Source organism: Aythya marila (assembly GCF_965140915.1).
Source record: "Aythya marila genome assembly, chromosome: 30".
In the NCBI taxonomy this organism is placed as follows: Eukaryota; Metazoa; Chordata; class Aves; order Anseriformes; family Anatidae; genus Aythya; species Aythya marila.
The window spans coordinates 2,388,893-2,408,921 of record NC_139071.1 but is presented as its reverse complement, the minus strand read 5'-3'; the positions used below and the strand labels follow the sequence as shown (position 1 = coordinate 2,408,921).

General features: G+C 51.7%; 1 protein-coding gene across 6 annotated transcripts in view; it reads right to left on the bottom strand.

Annotated features, from left to right (window-relative positions):
- The window catches only part of LOC309888751 (cyclic AMP-dependent transcription factor ATF-7), a 65,016-nt gene that overhangs the window by 27,656 nt on the left and 17,331 nt on the right, over positions 1–20,029 (bottom strand). For all 6 annotated transcript variants that reach the window (XM_082781275.1, XM_082781276.1, XM_082781278.1 and 3 more), the window contains one exon: positions 16,808–16,876. In XM_082781275.1, coding sequence (XP_082637401.1) covers positions 16,808–16,855 — 48 coding nt within the window. In that variant the 5' untranslated portion in view covers positions 16,856–16,876. The remainder of the gene's footprint in view (positions 1–16,807; positions 16,877–20,029) is intronic.

Genomic DNA, 20,029 nt, shown 5'->3' with positions numbered 1-20,029 from the left:
TCACGAGGGCGTTAGGAGAGGAAGCCGAGCGCGCACACAAGCACCGGGAGCCGTGCGAGAAGCACTGCAGGAAAAAAAAAAAAAATATTAACAAAGGCAATTACGGCGGCGCTCCCCCGGCTGTATTTCAGGCGGGGATTCATTAGGAGCTCGGCGTTTCTTGCTATCGCAAGAGCCGGGGGCCACAGACCAAGGAAAAGGGGCAAGGAGTGTGGGCATTCGGCCACGCAGAATTCCTGCCCTGCCCGACCGCGGGGCTGAGCTTTTTGGGGAGCTGGGGGGCATCGAGGGGGGAACGTGGTGCCCTGTAATTCCTGGGGCTCTGCCCTGCTGTGATTTGGAGGAAGAATCACGAACCCCCGGTGCTGGTGGTAGAGAAGAAAGGGGAAGAAAGGGTGAAAAAGGGAAAAAAAAAAATCCCCCCCCCAGTCCCCTCCCAAGCCTTCAGATCTACCACAGAAACCCAATCTGGGCTCCTGCCTTCCCCCTGCAAGCCTCTGCTGTTTACCAAGTGAGTCACCCTTCCTGCCTCGAACGCTCCCCAGCTCCTGAATGAATAATTTGGGAGCAAAGCCTCGTTCTCAGCAAACAAACAGCATCAGCAGCGAGCCCCGCACGACGCACGCAGGCCGGAGATAATTTATAGAGTGAAAAGAAAAGAATAACAGGAAACTCCTTCTCTGCATACCCCGAGAAACAAGAATGTACGCGCAAAAATAATTAAATCCGAACTGGAGTCGATTAATTTGTCTACAGGGCTGAGGATTTGTGCTCTGGGAGGCTGCACGGGGCTCTTAAACAGGCTCTGGACGGGGGCCAAGGCTGTCAGTGAGGCAGGGGCTCGGGGAGGTTTTGGCAGCAGGTGCCGCAGCACATGCAGCTCTGCGGGACGAGTTGCTCCGGCTTCCCCGCTCGCTGCCAAGCCGTAGATTTCAGCTGAGAGCTCGGCCTCGTTGCAAACCGAGCCCCCGAGCCCCGGGTGACAACGGGGAGCCCCGCGCAGAACGCCCGTCGCTGCACCTGGCGGGGACCCCGCGCCGCTCGCGCTGTCGGTGCCGGGAGGGGAGCTCAAAAATGCGGCGAGAGGGAACCCGAAAATGTGCTCGGAGGGAAACGAGGCAGCAGGATCGAGCTGAAAGCGGGACGAGCGTCTCGCTGAGACACCCGAGGCATGAGGGTGGGAGCGAGGAGCAGCCTGGGCACCGCTGCGGGGAGCTGTGAGCCCCGGCACCGTCGCCCTCCGTGGACTTACCCTTGGAGGAGCACAAGGGCAAGCCGTGCCGGGGGAGCAGGCCTCGAGCAGCGGGCTCCCATGGGTGGAAAACCCCATTTACCGCTCCGGACAGCCGGTGCCACAACTCCAATCCAATCCCCTGACGTTAATTTGGGAAGCAAATTCGGAATTGTTGGGAGGGAGCCCGCTGGGCTGAGGCTGATCGGAGAGGTTTGGCCGTGGTCCCCTCGCTAGCGCCGATCCCCTCCGCCGCGCTATTGTCCCGGTGCTGCAAGAAAGCCGGTCCTAAAAACAAAGAGTTAGCTCCAGTGGAAAAAAAGCGCTCATTGTGCCCGTGCGCCGCTGCTTGGAGGAGTCGCCGTGACTCAGCCTTGACCTTTGAGCACCACCACAATTAGAAGAAGGATGCCGTGCTCCCCATTCAGGGTTTTAACGCGCTGGAAGGTTGGTTTCCTTCAATTCATTCGCAGCACTGGGTGGGCGCCCACCCATTCATGCTGTGCGAGCCTCTCCTTTGGCTTTTTGGGCACAAAAACAGGGTGGTGTGTTGTTTTTTTTTGTGGAGCTGAGCTAGAACTGCTCACGGGGAACCTCTAACAGCACCAGTTCGGGGAGGGCATCACACTAAATGGATACAGAGGCTCGTTGCTTTTTTTCCCCTTTAATATTAGCACATTGGCCTATTTCCTCGTTAATATTAGCATTTCCTAGCTAGGAGGAAGAAGCTACGAGGAGGAGTGGATCCTCACAACCAGAGGAGCGTGAGCACGGCTTAGCCAAGCCTCAAGCGGAGAGGGACAAAAAGCAGGAGCCAAATTCAATTCTGTGGATCCTCGGCCACCCTGAGAAGCAGCTGGGGTGTTTTAGAAACGAGGCACAGAAATATGCAGGACCTGGCCCCTTTGTGCCTCCCGAGAGGTGCATGAGCTCCGTGGAAGCTCAGCAGACCCCATCAGCCAGCCGTGACATCCCCAAGCGCCCCAGTGCGAGACGTGGGACGGGACCGAGGGGTTCCCCAAAGCCCTGCAGTGACTCCCTCCTGGCCACAGATGCCCCACGTCCCTTCGGAGCACCCCACGCTACCCCAGCTCCCAGATCCCACTCTTGGGTGTGATTTCCCCCACAGCCAACCCATCCCATGGCACAAAAAGCTCCCTGGCACCAATCTCAGCACCACGGCGCACGAGAGCGCATCCTTTCTCAGCGCATCCCTCGTTCCCAGAAACAGCCAAAACCCCAAATCCCTCCTTTTCTAAGGGCCACGATAAGTGCCGAGGTGTGGCAGTAATTAAAAAAGGAGGAAGGCCAACGGCAGAAAAAAAAAAAATCCATGCGTTTGCCTCTTTTTGCCTCTCGGAAGAGCCACCTGTTTTCTCGTAACAGGTAGATTTATGGGCGTATTAACGCGGCGCTGCTGCTCCCACCCTGATGAGGTTCTCAGTGACCCTCTTCTCTCCCGAGATTTATGGTTTCTCGGAGCAGCCTAGTGCAGAGGGGTCGAACTCCAGCTCTTTGCGCCACTCCATCCCGCGCCCAGAGATCACCTGCGCCAGGGACCCGGATCCTTTCCCCAAATCGGCTGCAATCATTATGCAATCATGATGCCTGCAGAAGGTGCCAACCCTTCCCCAGCAAGTCTGTGCAGGCTCACGGGGAGCCAAATCTCGCTCTGCTCACGTTCTTCTCCAACTCCTGCCACCACCAGAGCTCACGACAGGGAGATTTCAGCCGCCTACACACCAGGATTATGTTTGAGGAGCGCATTAGCACGCTCCCAGCTCTCTGTGCTTGCCGGTGGACTCGGTGACCTGAGCAAATCCCCCAGCAAAAGCCCCTCTGTGCCTGCAGCAGGCTTCCCAGCTGCAATTCGTGCTGGCCCAGGGCTCTCGCTCGCTCCTAATTGCCTCCTTGGCTGCTCCCGGCTAATGGCAAACCCTTTTAACATTGCTTTCCACCTGCAGCCCTTAATAAAAATTAAGTGGAGAAACTCTTTGAGTGCACGAAAAATCAGGAGGGATGGAGGCGAGCATAATGCGAGCCGCGTTTCCCCCGCGCCGTTTGATCTACGGCCTCCTCCCAGCCCCGGCAGCAGAGCTCAGCCCTGCCGGGTGCCACCTGGGCGATGATTCAGCGGCGCAGAAACGCACAGCTGAGGTCACCAAAACCGCTTCGCTCGCACCCTCGGGGTCCCAGCCGTTCTTCCGCCCACCTTAGGGGCTGCCGTTCATAAAATTTCACACGCCGGCAGGGCGAAAGGCTTTGAATTTTTCCTCTAAAGCTCGCCGATGTTTGAGGTTTACGGCAAATGTCGCATAAAAGGGAGACCAGCTAGCACAGCGATCCCAAACGGCTTTTAATACCTGAAGCGTGGGCAGGAAATCTCTCCCCCAAGCACAGAAACAAAGGCTCGGGTTCATCCGAAGCGAGCAGGTGAATGAGGAGATTGCACGAGAGCCAGAGTTGAGATGCCGACAGGGATGCTGTGCAATGAAGAGCTCACACCTGCACCCTCAGCACTGCGAGGACCCGGCGACACGTCGCACGGTGACTGCAGGTGGCTGGGGTGGCAGCAGAAGGGAAAAAGCAGGAGCCTTGCACCAAAAAAGCAAAGAAAAGAGCCAGAAAAATACCCACGAGCGAGACGCTGGTGGGACAGGCTGCTCCTTGCTTTTAGCTCTGGCTTGGATTGCTTCAAATCCGGTCCTTTGAGTATTTATTCTTGTAAAGCTTTTTTTTTTTGAGACTGAGCTGCTCGTCTCCCTGCCTGAAGTCCACGTGAGGAGGGTTCAAGCAGACAAAAGGGACAGGCGATGCTTTCAGCCCCTGACAATCACCCTTGTGACCCTGAGCCCCTCGCCCGTTCCCAAACCCCGCTTCTCAGCCTAGAAGGAGGCACTGCCACATTCACCATTTGTAAATAACTTGAAGAAGTTTAAGAAGCCAAAAACGCTTTAACTGCCCCAAAGACAGACTGCTCCAACGTTTTGCAAGAACTTCATTTTATGAAATGGTTCCATTTAGCAGCCTTTACTGCTGAGATGAATTTATAGCTTGTTTTGCACTGCTGCAGAACTCTCCCACCCCATCCCCTACACACACAATTCTTTATTGTCTAGATGTTTACTCTCAGGGGGAATTTTAGGACTTTAATGTTTTTATTGTTTTAATCCGGCATATAAAAAAATTATTTGAGCTAAACAGCTGGTACAAGTGCTCGGGAAGTGGCGGTGCAGTTTCTCAGCTTGCATCATTAAGCAGGTGTTAAATAAACACGACGCCACGCTCCTCCCGAGATTTACCATCGCTGGAGATTTGCAGGGGACCTTGTGAGAACGGCGGGGATGTTATCAAACATCAGCCCAGCCTCTCCTGCTCCACGGCCCTCTTTATTTCTGCCAAAACTCCCAGGACCTGCCTTACCCAGGCTTATTCACCCTCAATCCCTCCAGCCAGCACCGCTAACTGGAGGAAGGGGCGAATCTCTCGAAGGAAAAATCCCCGTTTGCCACCTTCTGTGCACAAAGGGGACTTCTGCGGATTGGCCACGTGTTCAGGCACTCTGAAAAAACCCCAAAAGGTGCTTTTTCTTCCTGCCTGTAATGCGCTGAGATGCGTGCGCCAGTCCTTTGTGCAGCTGCAGCACCGCAGCCCCCAGTGGCAGAGCACCGCGGCGGCTGCCCGAACCCAGCAGTCCCTTACAAATGCTTCCTCCAGCATTAAGAGTGGCTAGAAATAAATGTAGTTGTGTTTATTGTGAGTTTTTACACCTCGGTGAAGAGCTGAGCCTCCAAGATAAAGGTCCTCGAGCAAAGCAGCAGCCACTGAGGGGAGGAGAGGGGCCAAAAATTAACATTAAAATTAAAAAAAAAATACAAAAAGCCCACCTAGAAATCCCTCCTACCATCAGCTCCGCTGCCGTTCTCTCATCTCACGTGAAGCAGCTCTGGAAAGAACCCGACTTTTACCATTGCTTAGAGCTTTTCCTACCCCTCCTTGGCTCTCCAGCGAGGCTCGGGGGGGGGCTCGCAAAGCGCACGAGGACGCGGCGTCCCCTGCTCGGCATCGCGGCGAGCCGCAGCCACGGCGGAAAGCCGCAGTCAGCCGCAGAGGGGCGGAGCGGCCGCCGCACAATGCCCGGCTCCATCCCGGCGAGCATCCTCGGAGGCTGAAATCTTTCCTCTTCTCCCCTCTTGCCAAGAGCCGGCTCCGGCAGCCGCTTCTGCGGGGCTCGGTCGGGTCTTGCTGGGCTCGGATGCAGGGTCCTGCAAAAAAATCGTGTCCCCCAGCACCTGGCTGCTGTTTAGGGATTGGGATTGAAGGAGGTCACGAGCTGGTTGGGTGCTACTGGCTCCGTGTGGGGTGTAAGGAGGGAAAAGGCGCCTCTCTTTTTTCCCCTCGTGACCCAAAGCAGGCTCCTCAGCACCGTTTTTGCTGGGGAAGGAGATGGGAGGCCCTCACCGAGTCCCCCCCCAGTTGTTTTTTGTCCTTAAATGACAGTTTCCCTGGATTTTATGCAAGAGGTGTGCAGAAAATCCTGCAAATTCGTGCACCTTTTTGGAGATGAAAGGCATGAAAGCAAGGCCTTCGTCCGAGCTGCGTGCCACTTCTGCCTGCATTAACCAGGGAAGCGTTAGCTGACCGCACAACACCACAACCTGCTCCTAAGCTTCAGAAATCAGCAGGCAGGTAGGAAGCGAGCCTCTGAACACCACCACCAAAACCCCAAACCAACCTGTCTGGTCTTCAAGAGTCTGTTTCTAAAATAAGGAAGTATTTGACCACAGAAGAGGCAGGAAGAATTCAATCCTGGGTGCAAGCTTGGACCCCGAGACCTCTCTCACTTCCCATGCACCTCACCCGTCCCAAACCTCCGAGCCCAGAGCCCTGCTTCACATTTGCTTTCCAGGGGAGCAGGGATGAAAAGCAGGTCTGGAGATAAGATGGCACGAGGTTAAACTCGCCGGCCAACGTGGCCCCGGGCAGCTTTCTGCCCCTCCCGAGCTCCAGAGCACCAGCAAGTTTTCAGATCAGTCTAATTTCAAGTTAATAAAAGAGCCCGGCTCGATTTATGGCCTCGTGCTAGCAGCACACGCCGTTTGCATTTTTGATATAGGGCGAGAGCTCTAGGTGAGGACTGGGCTGAGATTATTTTGTTCGGAGCAGAAACTCCGCGGCTGTGAAAGCCCCTTAAATCAAAACGAGAAGAAAGCATTCCCTGCAAGCCTGCAGCCAACGCTCCTTTGTGGGTATTTTTGCAGCCCCGATCATGTTCCCAAGAAAGGGGAAACCCTCCCTCCTCGTTCCCCCCCCCCCCCAACCTTTAAGAAAGTGGAAACCGCCTCGTAATCTGGGAGCAAACAGCAAGGACGGGGCTCAGAATAAAATAAAAGAAATAAAATAAATTGTTAGAAACCTGGCAGCACCTGAGAAACTCCAGATCCAGCTCAAGGAGCTGCGAGAGCCCACACGCAGCTCTCCACGGGGGACCTTTGTGAAAGGGTGAGAACCCTAAAGCCAGCTCCGAAATACCCAAAATACTCTGAAATACCCAAATGCTCGCCGTCAGTGGGCACCCTGCTGAACCTGCACCCTTGGGTGCTGCGCAGGGGCCGCTTTCCAAGCAGGGGGATGTTCTCCCACGTTGTCACCCACAGACATTTCTGCTGGGGACTTCCCCTCCTGCTCTGCTCACGTACGTGGCATCGAATGGCCCCAATAAAAGGGGGCTCCGAGCCAGGATGTGTTCATATTCATACGTCTATAATGTAGATGGACGTGTAGCAGACATGAATAAATATATATGAGAAGAGAGAGGGAGATCCTGGTTCCTCTCTCTTTATATTTTTACCCCTGAGTTTGCCAGTCGCCTGTTGAAAAGCAAAGGGCTCGGCAGCCCAGCCTGCCCTGGAGATCAGGCTGGGCATTGCTCAGCGCCCTTCCTCTCAAACACCAAAGGTGAAATCAAGTTTTGGGCAGCTCCAAAGAAGGTTTTGGCGCTGCCCCTGAGCCCTCGCCCCCTTCGTGGCGGGCAGGAGGGGCTCCCTTTGGAAGCGACCCACCCCAGCGCCGCAGCTGAGCGGTGGGTGCGCTTCGGCTGTGATTTGCGAGCGGTTTGAAGGATCCTCTGGGACGAGAGGTGCTCCAAAAGGGCAATTAGCTCCATCACTGGCTATTCCGCTGCAACACGCCACGGGTTTACTGGTTGCGTGCCGCCTCATATACCCCGGCTGATGCCAAAATGAACAAGGATGCTAATGAAGCGAGCGGCGAGCGTGCCCGGCGCGGCGGCGGATGGCTCTGCAGCACGGCTCGTCCTCCGCCAGCCTTTTTTCTTCGACAGGACCCGCACGAAAGCCGGCTGCTGCATATTTTAAGGCGTTATTAGGCAGCCCGCAGCCTCAGCACAGCATCTCCGAGGCGGCAGAGGGGAAGAGCACGCAGCTATTTCTTCAAATCCAGAGGTGCTATTTCTTCATTTTAATTGCTACAGCAGCCAATATGGCCAAGAAATCCTATTAGGGCTTTTTTTTTTTTTTTTTTTTTTTTAGAATAGGCGTTCACCAGAAGAGATAACTCTAAGAAATGTGAAAGCTGTTGCCAAATCTCATTGCGTCTCCAGCCTGAGAAGCCAGGGTCAGCAGAGATTATTATTTTTTTTTTTAGAAAATCAGAAGTAGGAAGGAACTAAAGCAAGTTTCAGTTACTCATCTCCTCTATGTATGTTAAAACAATTCATTTAAAAAAAAAACAACTTATATTTAATTGGATTTGAGAGGTTTTTAGAGAAATATGCTCTAAAGCCTCATCAAGCACGCCCAGGGCACCTTCCAGAGACCTCTTGCCAGTCCCCCCCTAGTGCTGCACACGCAGGAGGACGCTGCGGTAGATGAAAACATCCAAAAACAGCTTCCAGATAAATTTTGCTGCAGTGCATGCCCTTTCTAGCAGCCGCCTCCCCCAGTGGCCTTAGGCACCGGTGTCCCAAGCCCTGTGCAGGAGGGAAAAGCTGCTCTCGCCCACCCAGCCCTTCACACGTGGCTGCAGCCGCAGAGCAAACCCTGGGGCTCTGGCGAGGAGGGCGAGCAGCACGAGCACGCCTGCAGCATCTCAGAGCCTCCCCTGCAAATGTTCCCAATCCCCAGGTGCCTCCTGCCAGTCGTCCTCTTCCCTAAACAAAGAAGAAAAGCCCCACACGGAACACTTCGCCCCAAAAAATTCGGGTGGAGATCTCACGGGCTCTCAGCACCACCACTACATCGCAAGGGCTGCACCAGAAAGGGGTTTGGCAGCAGGGTTGAAGCCAGGAGCTTACTGGCAGGCAAAAAGGATGCCGAGGAGAAGAAATCCAGGGGGAGAACGCAGAGGACACCCTGCAATAACCGTTACTCTTCCCTGCCTGGTGTCACTTTGAAGCCTGCCATGTGCCATGACGGGAAGCGGGTGTTGCAACGCTCCCTGCACCCCTGGCACTGCAGCAACCAGCCCAGGGTTATTTTTAAACCGTGGGGAGGGTGCAGAGGGGAAGAAAGGCAGCAAAATAGAGGAATTAGCCAGTCCAAGAGAAGGCGGGAGTGGGGGGGGAGCAGGGATGAAAACCAAGCCCGGGCTGGGTGGGGTGACAGCTGCCCCGTGGCACCGGGCCAGCACCGGCACCAAAAGGGCATCGGGGAGGACGGCAGCGCAGAGCCACGGCATTGCCCACGCTGCAGGAGGGGAGAAGAAGCCTGCAGAAAGCCCTTGCAAAAGAAAAGCCTTCCCTCCTCGTCCCTGCAAGGCTGCCTCTCCCTGCTGCAGTGCTCGTGGACGTGGAGGGCTTCCAGATTCGTCACCCGTGCTCTCCGCAGCGTGGCCGCTGCCCAGAGAGGATTTGGGCACGGGCTGGGGGGCACCAAAGCGGCCACAGCACTAAAAGACAGCTCGTGCTCAACACCAAACCAACCAGAGGGGATGCAAAGACGTTTTCTTGCGAAGAACAGAATGCCAGCACGTCACGTTATTGAGAGCTGGCTCTTTGGCACGGGCTTACGTGGCGCTTTCTGCGCGGCCGCGGGGTTTGCGCAAAAGGTCCGGCGAGTCCTTTGGCATCCAGGCTCTTATTTAGAAACGGGGGATTTGGAAAGCTGTCCGGAGCCGTTTCCATCTGACAGACAAGTGTCTGTGTCGGTTCAGCGCCGCGCACGTGCTTCAAATGCAAAGCAGAAGTGGCACTGGCAGAACTGGCAGCGAACCCCAGCCGGAGGAATGATAAAGATTTTAACTTACAGGAAATGCTGCTATTAAATAATATTTAAGTCTTAATTATATTTTAAAACAGCCATTTTATAAAAAAAGAAGTTCTATTATAGTGCTTTTGTAGTTAAAGGTCTGTCAACATTTCCATTTTAAACCTTCATTTCTAGGGGGTTTATAATTTGGTCATAAAAATTCATTCTAGGCTGGAACTTGGCATACAGGGGCTCAGCCTAGGAGCAATATTTTTTATTATCCAATTTGGTTTAAATTGGTTTGGCCGTTTTTAAGTTATAGGAGTGTAAAAAATAAACGTTTACTGGTTTCAGATGCCTTCTCAAGCTTATTATTATTCAAAATTAGCTTTCCCCTCCCCACCTCCAAAAATACCTTCAGCAAGAGGTGGGAGATATCACTTCGCTCTGCCGACAACACATGAGTTACAATTCAAATTAATTCCCTTCTTTTGATGCTAACAACCTCAAGAGTTACTATAACCAAGCACTACTTTGCCACAGACCCATTACGCACTGTAAATGCTCAGAGATTTGTGCAGCATCTGCCATTTTGTGCCTGCTGTACAGGTACTGCAGCTGTAAAGGCCTTAATTTGAAATAAATAATTAACTCGGGAAGCCTGCACTCCTGGAGAATAATGGAAGACCTTTAACCAAGATGTTTCTCTGCAGAATTTTATTTCAGCTGTGGCAGCTTCAAATAAAAAGCTGCAGATGTGAAGCAGGCAGGCACATACAGCTAGGAATTCCTCGCCACGGAGCCTCAGACATTTCCTTGGATTTAAAAACCAGAGGAGAAACTCTAGTTTATGGCTCAGCTCTTCAAATCACTCGGGTGCAGTAGGGACACAACATAGACGTGACTTCGCATGCTAAGTGCAGACGAGGGGTATCTGTGCCCAAGCATAACAAAAAGCTTGGAGAATTATTATTTTTCTTTATCCTGGCTCCATCGTTAACATCCCCGCTTTTTCATTTTAATATTTGGCTGGCACACAGGGGCGTCAGCCTCAGCTCAACCTCACCAGGCTGTGACCCTTTAGGGCACGCAGGGGAGGTCTCTGCAATGCCTCCAAGGGCTCAGAGACGGATGGGAACTGCTTCCCCGAGGATCCAGCCCCTCGTTTTGGTCCCTGGGTGCCCTGTGGCGTTGCGAGGTGCTTGGGTCACCTCGGGCAGAGACCCGGCGTCGGTCCCAGCACGGAGCCCCAAATGGGGAGCTTGTGAGTCCTGCTCTTGGCTTCCAGCTCTCTCCAGTCCTGTCCAGCTTCTGTGACTGCTACCATCCACCCTGCTCCACAGAAGCTGCTCTCCTGCTTATTAAGGCTCTGATTTCCAAAGCCGTAACGGCTCCTACCTCATTAAATCGGGGGGCGTTAGGAGCCGGGATTCTTTACGAAAAACACCCTGTGCCTGTGGCCAAGGCTAGCCCCACTCAGTTCCCGTGCCAGGACAGTAACAATCTCGATGGGAGGACGGGGTGTCATAACTCTGCTTAATCACCGTTTAAATTCCTGCTTGCTCTACCAGCAGGTAGCCAATTGGGCTGAAGTTTCTCCAGGACTCGATTTTAACCCTCCGAGTGTCTCACGCAGCTCGTCTGCCTTCCCTTCCCGAGCGCCAGGAGCAGAGTCTCAAGAGGCAGGCCCTGAGGAGGCTGTTAAATCAATGCACAAATATTTCTTTCTGTACGTGCTCATATCCAGAGCAAACACCTCCGTGCCCTGCGCACGCGTGGCCCCGGCAGCAAGCTCCAGCAGGGCTCACACACCCCTCTGGATCTCCTCCTCTGAGCACCAGTGGCTCCTGGCCCCTCCGAGGCAGAGAATATTTTCTTACCTTGCTTCACCCTATAACGGGAAGGACAAAAGAAGGACGGAGACAAAGCCAGCCTTTGGGACTGCCGTGAAAGAAAGATGCTTTGCTGTAAAGCAACGGGCACGGGCACTGCCTTCCTCTCACCTCTGGGCTGCTCTGCGCACCTACCTACTGGCTCCTCTACATTATTCTGCCTCTTCCTATCACACCAGCTTGTCCTGACTGATCTGCTTCCACCGAGGACCTTCAGCCACCGCGACACCTGCAGGAACAGGGACAAGACTCATTTCTCCTAGCAGCAGAGCTGGGATAAGGAGGCACCAGCACAAACCACGTCTGGGGCTGCCGCCAGCATCCATCAGTGGGAGGCTGTGACTCCAGGTCCCAGGTCACCCGAAAGTTTGGAGCACGACAAGGAGCACTCACCGCTGGAAAGCTGCTCGGAGGGTCGTGCTTTGCCCCCTCTCTGTACCAGGCCTGGTATAAAAGGGATCATCTATATTCGTTTGGATTATACAAGCTCCAAAACACACCTTAGCTTCAGTTCCGCATTTAACCAATCGCCGGAGCCATTTGTTGCCTCGTATATTACAAAGCAATAGAGATTTAAGGGATAATGGTCATGGCGGCAGAGTATACAAAGCAATAAACTGCTTTTGAGGTTGGTTAAATGCCAAGTGATGCTGAGGCCTCAATGCCATAAACATTATTTCTATTATATGACAAGATAAGAGGATACAATAAACCACAAAGAAGAAAAATCATTTTCTGGCCTCGTGAAAGTTCTGGGCTCTGCGTTTCTCGGACACTGCACGAGCATCACCTCAGCGGCGTGGGTTTAAAGGGAATAAATTGTTAAATTAAGGGGGGGTTTAAAAAGCAAACGATTGTTTGAGGAAATGGCCTGTATAACTGTAGTGCTGGAATTAGGACCCGAGCGATGATTTGTGTCACTTATAAAGAGGGGAATGGCACCGAGTGGGGAGGCAAGGGCCAGGCAAAGTCTTGCTCCCAGTAGAATATATTCAGGGTTATGGGCCCTTCATTAGTTTGGGCACCAGGAGCGGGCAAAATATCTTTATTAATAAAGATGGCCCTCTGTTACGACGCTTCATAAAACCTCCCGCATCCAGCGCTGCCCAAGCCTTCAGGAGAGGTTCTGCTCCTCTCCTGGAGTTGTCGGAGAGGCACGGCCATCCTGCAGCATGCACAGCACCAGCTTTCTCTGCCCGGATCAGGCTCTAGGCACAGTCAGAAGTCTTCAGCACAGCTTTCCAAGGGAGAAAACAAACCCAGGCGGTGAGCGACTTCCCCCTGCAGCCACCAGATCACAGCAACGAAGCAGCACGAGCCCAGCCGAAGCCCCTGCTTTCCTCCCAGACCTTTGCTCTGGATGCCTTCAGCATGCTGGCCGAAGCTTTAATTACCCCGTGTTAATGAGTCAGAGCTGTATCATTACCCAGACTTCGTTAACACCTTTCAACTTTAACGGCAACGCTTTGCTTTACAGCTCACCCTCGGGTTGCGCCAAGGCTGTCTTTCATCACTCAGAGTGTTTTAAATGGGATTAGGAGATTTTGCTAACGATTAGCAGCGCGCACCACCTCCAGATTAGTTTCACCCAAGGTGTTCAATGAAAGCCTGACTCGGGGCACAGCTCCATGCTTCCCTTGGGTATTTCGAGGCAGCAGCGCGGGGCTCACGGCCCCGTCGAGGTGCAGAGGGGGCTAGGGGAAGGGGGCCAGGGAAAAACGTGCCAGCTGTCCTCTCGGAGCAGATACCGGCTAAATGACCTTGAGAAGAATCCTCTTTAAAAGCAGTATATGCGGCGCATTTAGGAGTCAGCTGTGTCGCAGCAGCCTCGCCGTTGGGAAGCGATCGCATGCAGAATCCAAAAATAACACCATTAAAGACCTAGCAACCAAAACATGTTTACGTGCCCACTGAAAGCCCACTGCTTGTGATGATACGGGAGGGCACAGCAAGACCTGCCCGTCTATTTTTGGTGGCTGCTCCCCCTTCCCCCTCCGCACTTCCCTGAAAAATTCGCTTTATGGCCTTCTTCTCCACATAGAAGGGACAAAGGGAAAGCAGAAAAGAGGCAAAAAGCACTGCAGACAGGGCTGGTACTAGCTATAGAGGGGAAGAACCAGCTAATGATACAAAGGAATTACACTGAGAAGCAACAGATTTATTTTTTTTTCCTTTAAACCGAAGTGGGAAAATCTCCACCGGCTTCCCAGTAATTGCCTGCAGTCTCCTGTTCAAATTAGCCTGGCTCTGCTCTCCCTTCTCCCGTGACCTCCCACGTACTGTGTGTCTCAAAGCAGCGTTTGCAGGAGGCAGATCACTGATTTTAGGGAGAGGAAAAGGATTTTTGATTTCCCTGTGCCCGCTCCCCCAGCTGATCATAAAGCCTGAAGCCCATCGCAGCCTGCTCAGGACCACGGTGGCATGGGAAAAGGGACTCCCTGTGCAATGGGAGCAGCCCACCAAAAACAGATCACACCCCTCAAACAGGGAAATACCCAACAGAGTAGAATCTGCAGGGACCAAAACATGCCAGCAGGTCAGGCACGGGGTCAAAGGTTTAAAGACAGAGAACAGAACAGAGGCATTGGAGCCCAAAAACGATGACTGTGATGACCGAAGAGGCAGAGAAGCTCAACAGCCAACGGCACCCTCCCTTTCCAATGTCTTTCTTCCTACACAAGATGCACACAGAGGTCTTCAAGGATCAGAAAAAAACCTGCAAGGAAGTCTCCTCCAGTGCCAGCCGCAGCCTGGCTCATTTTTGGGCTGGGAAACGTCCTCCTGTGCTTTCAGTGATAACACACTGTTTGTGCGCTGGGGTGAAAATCAAGTTACCTTCCAAAAAGCTCAAAACTCTGCATCCTGCCGACTCTCACGGGTGCCAGAGGCATTCAGCACCAGTAGGAAGGTTGGGATCCTGCGGATTTCACTGCCCCTGACACCTGTGTTTGAAGACAAGCGTTTCAATCTTTAGGAAACAAGGGAACGAACTGAGAGAGGTGCAGCCACCTCTGACCCTTATTAAGGCTTCACTTTAACATCAGTCCACACGAATAAGCCATTTTTGATGGGATGATCCACGGCGGCTTGTCGAGGGTCAGGTTTTAGTGCCAAAAGGCACCACAAGCTGCTGGGGAAACAATGCAGCACGTGCTCGAGAGCTCAAGCCCTGCAGACAGCTGCTGGCAGCCATCATCCCCCCAACATCGAATATTAAAAATAAATCCAGATCTGAAGCAGCCAACTGCACTTCCCTGTCTGGCTCTTCTCGAGGATCCAATTTTACTCCACTTGTCCACCGAACACTGATTTAGGCTGATCCTTCCACCATCCTTCCAGCTGGTACTGCTGCGTTTTACTGGCGAGCAGAATTTGTAAAGGCTCTAAAAAGCTTCAACATGAAGCTGATGCAGAGAATAAAGGACAAAAAAAAAACATGCACGCAAGATACTAGGACTTGCAGGGAGAGGTTTGGGGCTCTACGTATTTAGTTAGCCCAAAGGACCGTTAAGGGGTGACTTGACCTGTCAGTAAACACCCACAGACATCAGACATTTGATAGAAAGGATTTTCTGTCTAAGAAACAAAAATTAATAAGATCCACAGCCTGGAAGCTGCAGCTGAACAGGTTCAGACTGGAAATAAGGCATAATTTTTCCTTACCAGAGAGAGCAATTAACTATTAGAACAACTTAACCGAGGGCTGTGGTGAATTTTCCATCACTGGAAATATTTTAAATCAAGCTTGGATCATCATTATTTAATACATGCTCTGGTTTGAACAGGTATTGAAGGACGTTCTAGGAAACTGTGCACGAGGTCAGGTTAGATCACAATGAATCATACCGGTATGAATTACCCGGATTCTAACATTTCAATATTAACATGAAGAATTGTCAGAATTACCCATAAGCAGCAGTCTGGAACAGCGAAAGGAGGAAGCAACCACCTTTATATGTCATTTGTGGGAGATTGTGGGAGATTAAATTTAAATACATTGTTGTTTGCCTTAATTGCTTGTTTGAATCCGATTTTAAGGTTGTATGATTGAAGTGCTCACATCATTAAGTGCTCAAATACAGCTAATACATTTTATAAATGACTTGCACAATTTCACAGGCAAAGAAGTTCAAGATAAAAAGCAGCTTATGAAAAAAAAAAAAAAAAAGGAAGATCACCTGCAACGGATAGAAAATGCTTCAGATGAGACTAGTGCCAGAATGACCAAAATGCTAAGGAGTCGTAACTGTGTAGTTTTTTTTTAATATCCCCAGTCCCCAAGAGTTTGCAGATGAGGTTTTTGACCCATTTCTGTGCTGTAAAAATAAATGCTTCACGGTATTCACATACAGTCTCCAAAGACATGCCCCGGGGATGCAGAATTATCTTTAATTCCAATTAAGAGACCCACAAGAGGCACTAAAGGATTAAATACCCCAAAGAATCGCGTGGGGGACAGGAGTACCACCCTGGGATCGGTCAGACCTCCCAAATGCGTCACAGCCACAACAATTTGGCAACCTGGCATCCAGTGGTTGCAGACAGGAAAACGAAGTGCTTGTAGACCACTTACTATCTAATTAAAACCCACAGTTCCCCTCTCCCTCCACCCTAAGAGGTTCAAATGCTTTGGAACAGACAAACCCAATTTTCCTTGGACTCCGTACAGTTCTGTATTTCCACAGAAGCCCCGGTTCCTAATAAATCCCATTAAAACGGCCCCAACAGCGGTTGCACAATCCCCCTGTCCCTCCCGTTACTATGGTGGGAAAGGTACCAAGATGCTACGCCACCGAGAGACCCCAAACTGGGCTTTGGGAAAGCACTAATTTCATCAAAATTCAACACAAAGGTGCCTTCCCCAGCAGGCACGCCGACAAGAAGGGTCCTTTTGCTGCAAAGGGGATGTGACTCATTCAAGGATAATCGTTTGCCCTAAGAAAGCCAGCAAAAGTTTTGCAAGGCCGTAGCCAACCCCAGCAAGTTGGCCGTGGAAGAAAAAAATTCACAATGGGTCTTTTTTCTTTTTTGGCAAGCCCAAAATAGTCCGTGGCAGTTTGGGGTTCGCATAACACGAACCATCAACTGTCACATTCTCAGCTGCTTTACAGAATATGCCACAGCAGCTAACTCATCCTGACAGAGAGCGAATGCCTGTCCTTTGGTTAAACAGCCTTGAAAGAAGATGAGCAACGTTATCAGAAAACATTAACGGGAGATCAGCATGTTTCCTCTGGGCTGTGTGGGTCTCAGGGAAAACACCGACAGAATAACAACACGCTGCAGAGCCAGGCAGCTTTCATTACTTTGGAGTGCCTGCACTTGCTCATAACCTGGATTTACACACTGCAAATCCTCTGATCTGATTACCTCCAGTGATCACGTAAAACACCGGCTTTAAACTCTTTGCCTCAGTGATAAAACAGCCACTTTGATTCACAACGACACATTCACAATAAAGTATACTGTAAACGTACCTGTCCGCAGCCGGGGGCATTGCACACAAACGGCCTGTCGTCTCCCATATTTCATGCAGCTCAGCTAAGCTGGGGAGAAAGAAGAGAAGAGGAAATTGTTAAATAAGCTAAAAAAAAATATATATATAATATTAAAAATCTCAAGAGCAGAAGCAGCCCTCTGCAGGACCATCATTAATCACAGGGAAGGAGGATCTCCTTGTGCCCTAGATCGCCATCAGGGAAGAGAAATTAATCCAACCCGAGTTTAAGTAAGGTTTCGGAGGGCCTGGCTGATTTTTCACGTACAAAGTGGAAGAGGCAGCGTGGCTGGAAGGGCTCATTGGGAACCGTGACAGTGCGACAGCGCGGGCCACCGGCCAGGACACGAGCACTTGTCCATGCCTGGGCTCCCTCCATGGCCCCACCAGCAGCTCTCCGGAGGGCCCGGCCACTTTCTGCTCTCCACGTCTCAGTTTTGTAGAATCACAGAAAGGCCTGGGTTGAAAAGGACCTTAAAGATCATCTAGTTTCAACCCCCCTGCTCCAGGCAGGGTTGCCAACCACTAGAGCAGGTTGCCCAGAGCTGCATCCAGCCTGGCCTTGAATGCCTCTAGGGATGGGGCATCCACAACCTCCCTGGGCAACCCATTCCAGTGCCTCACCACCCTTTGAGGGAAAAACTTCCCCCTAATATCTAAACTAAATCTCCTGTCTTAGTTTAAAACCATTCCCCCTTGTCCTATTGCTATTAACTCATATAAACAGGTGTTCCCCCTCCTGTGTGTACGCTCCCTTCAAGTAGGCCGCAATGATGCTCCCTTCAGGTACTGCAAGGCCACAATGAGGTCTCCCCAGAACCTTCTCCAAGCTAAACGAGCCCAATTCCCCCAAGATTTCCTCAAAGGAGAGGTACTCCAGCCCTCTGATCATCTTTGTGGCTCTCCTCTGGACCTGCTCCAAGAGCTCCACATCCTTCTCGTGCTGGGGGCCCCAGGCCTGCACGCAGTGCTCCAGGTGGGGTCTCACAAGAGCAGAGCAGAAGGGACGATCACCTCCCTCTCCCTGATGGCCACCCCTTTTTTAATGCAGCCCAGGACATAGTTGGCCTTCAAGGCCAACCTGCTGGCTCATGTCCAGTTTTTTGTCCAGCAGGACCCCCAAGTCCTTCTCCACAGAGCTGCTCTCGAGTTCTTCACCCAGTCCATGTATTTCTATATATTTCATCCCCTGCAGGACAGGGACAACGCTCGTCTCTCACAAATTGGTGCCCAAGCCCAGCAAAGATGCACAAAACATCCCAATAGCCACAGGTGGAGGGTGTCAAGGCTGCTGCTTCACCCTCCCCTCAGATTGAGGGTAGGAAGCACGGACACACGAGCAGAGACGGTGACAATCTCCAGAAGGAAAAAAAAAAAAAAAAAAAGAAAAACGCACAAGCAAGAAGCGAGCAAATAAATCCAAGTCCTCTCTACGTACAAGTTATATTTTCAATGGGAGAGAGCTAAAATTTGTCATTTAATTAATTAAGGGATTATAGGAGTGGTGCTCCGTTTTACAAGGCAATAATCTGGCTCCCTAGTGGGTAAACTACAAGGCTGGTGGCAGGGGTAGTTTATCACAGATTATAGCCAAGGATAACAAAACACTCAGTCCTATTATGCTACAAGTGAAGCTATTCTTATTAATAATAATAAAAAAAAAAAAACTAAGAGTAAATAAAGTAACCCCCACCACCTCAAATTCAAGAAATAATGGTTCCCTCCACCCACTGATATTTTTACAGCAGGATTTTAAAAAGCCATAATAAACCAAATGCTATCTCTTCGGGGGGTTTACTGCACGAGCACGTTCTGGCTGCTCGCGTTGCTTCCAGCATCTCCTCCTCCGAGTTCAGCGCTTGGCTCCAGCCACGCATGTCAGCCTGCTACAGCCAAGAGCAGAAACGAAACCAGACCGCGGCCAGAAGGCATTCACGGAGACACAGGCTCTTTTAGCCAGCCTTTTGCATTTCTAACCATGAATGCATGCACGCACGCACGCGCCGAGCGGCGGCGGGAGGGTGGGGAGACTTGTTATTTTTAGGAGCTATATGAGAAAGTGTCCGAAGAACGCGACTTCATGGCACAGGGCGAGCGCATGGGCTGCAGAGAACAGCCCCCTTTTGCTTTTTGTAAAAAAAGACACACATATACATCTTGCTTCATAATAAAAAGGCTATTTTTCGATGCTTACAGCTGAAGTGGGTGGCGACACGAGGCGGAATTCCCCACCCCGAGCCCTGGTTCGGCCACGGCACAACCCAGCAACAACCAAAAGCTAGCAGCAAGGAGCTGCCAGCCCTTCTCCCCCAAAAGGGAGAGACGTCCACGACACCAGGCCGTGTTTGGATTTATTAAGCAAAACGCTAGGGCCTGTGCAAACACGGGCTCACAAAGGATAAATAGCCCTCTCACAAATGTAACGGGCGAGCGGCCAAAACCTCCCTAGCACAGGGCAAACTTCACAATACAGGCAATGAACACGGCCAGGAACAGCCCAGCAGCCCCCCAGAAAAGCCCCCAGGACTGGGATGGGGCTGGCAGAACTCGAGGGTGCCACCAGCCCTGTGCTAGAAGATTAAATCCTGACGAAAGCCAGCCTTGAGGTGACCCAGTGATATGGGTCTCAATGAGAACTCGTGAAAAAAGAGGAGTTGGCACCATCCTGAACTTCCCCCAAGCTTCCCACTGGGTAGCTTGAGTAGTGGGTGTGCTGAACCATTGCTTCTGCTGCTAAACAAGCAGGGACCTCACCTGCATCCTTCCACAACCCACTGCATCTCTTCCAAGTGGAATTGCTTTGGTGCACCTGCTGCATCCTACTGGAGGTAACCCAGCAGCTGCCACCGCCTGCTCCGAAGGCACAGAGAAGCCCAGGGAGTTCTACATGCAAAAGCAGCCTCTACCAAGGAGAGACGAGGAGGTTAAGTGTTCCTGTACCACCGAACCACTGCTCAGATCAACTCCCTGATGCTGCAAAGAATGAAAGCAGAAAACTCTCGAAACAGATTTTATCACCAGCACTTGAGGTCCAGAAGGATCGTGTCTAGACCTTCAGTTAGTGGTGCAGAAAGCTGCAAGCTGGAGTCAAGAGACAGGGCTCGAGCCTTTACTACGGAGTCCTAGCAGAAGGTAACCCAATTAACACTTTTTCTGTAAGAAAATAACAAAAATCAGATCAGACATGAAGGACACATCAGCT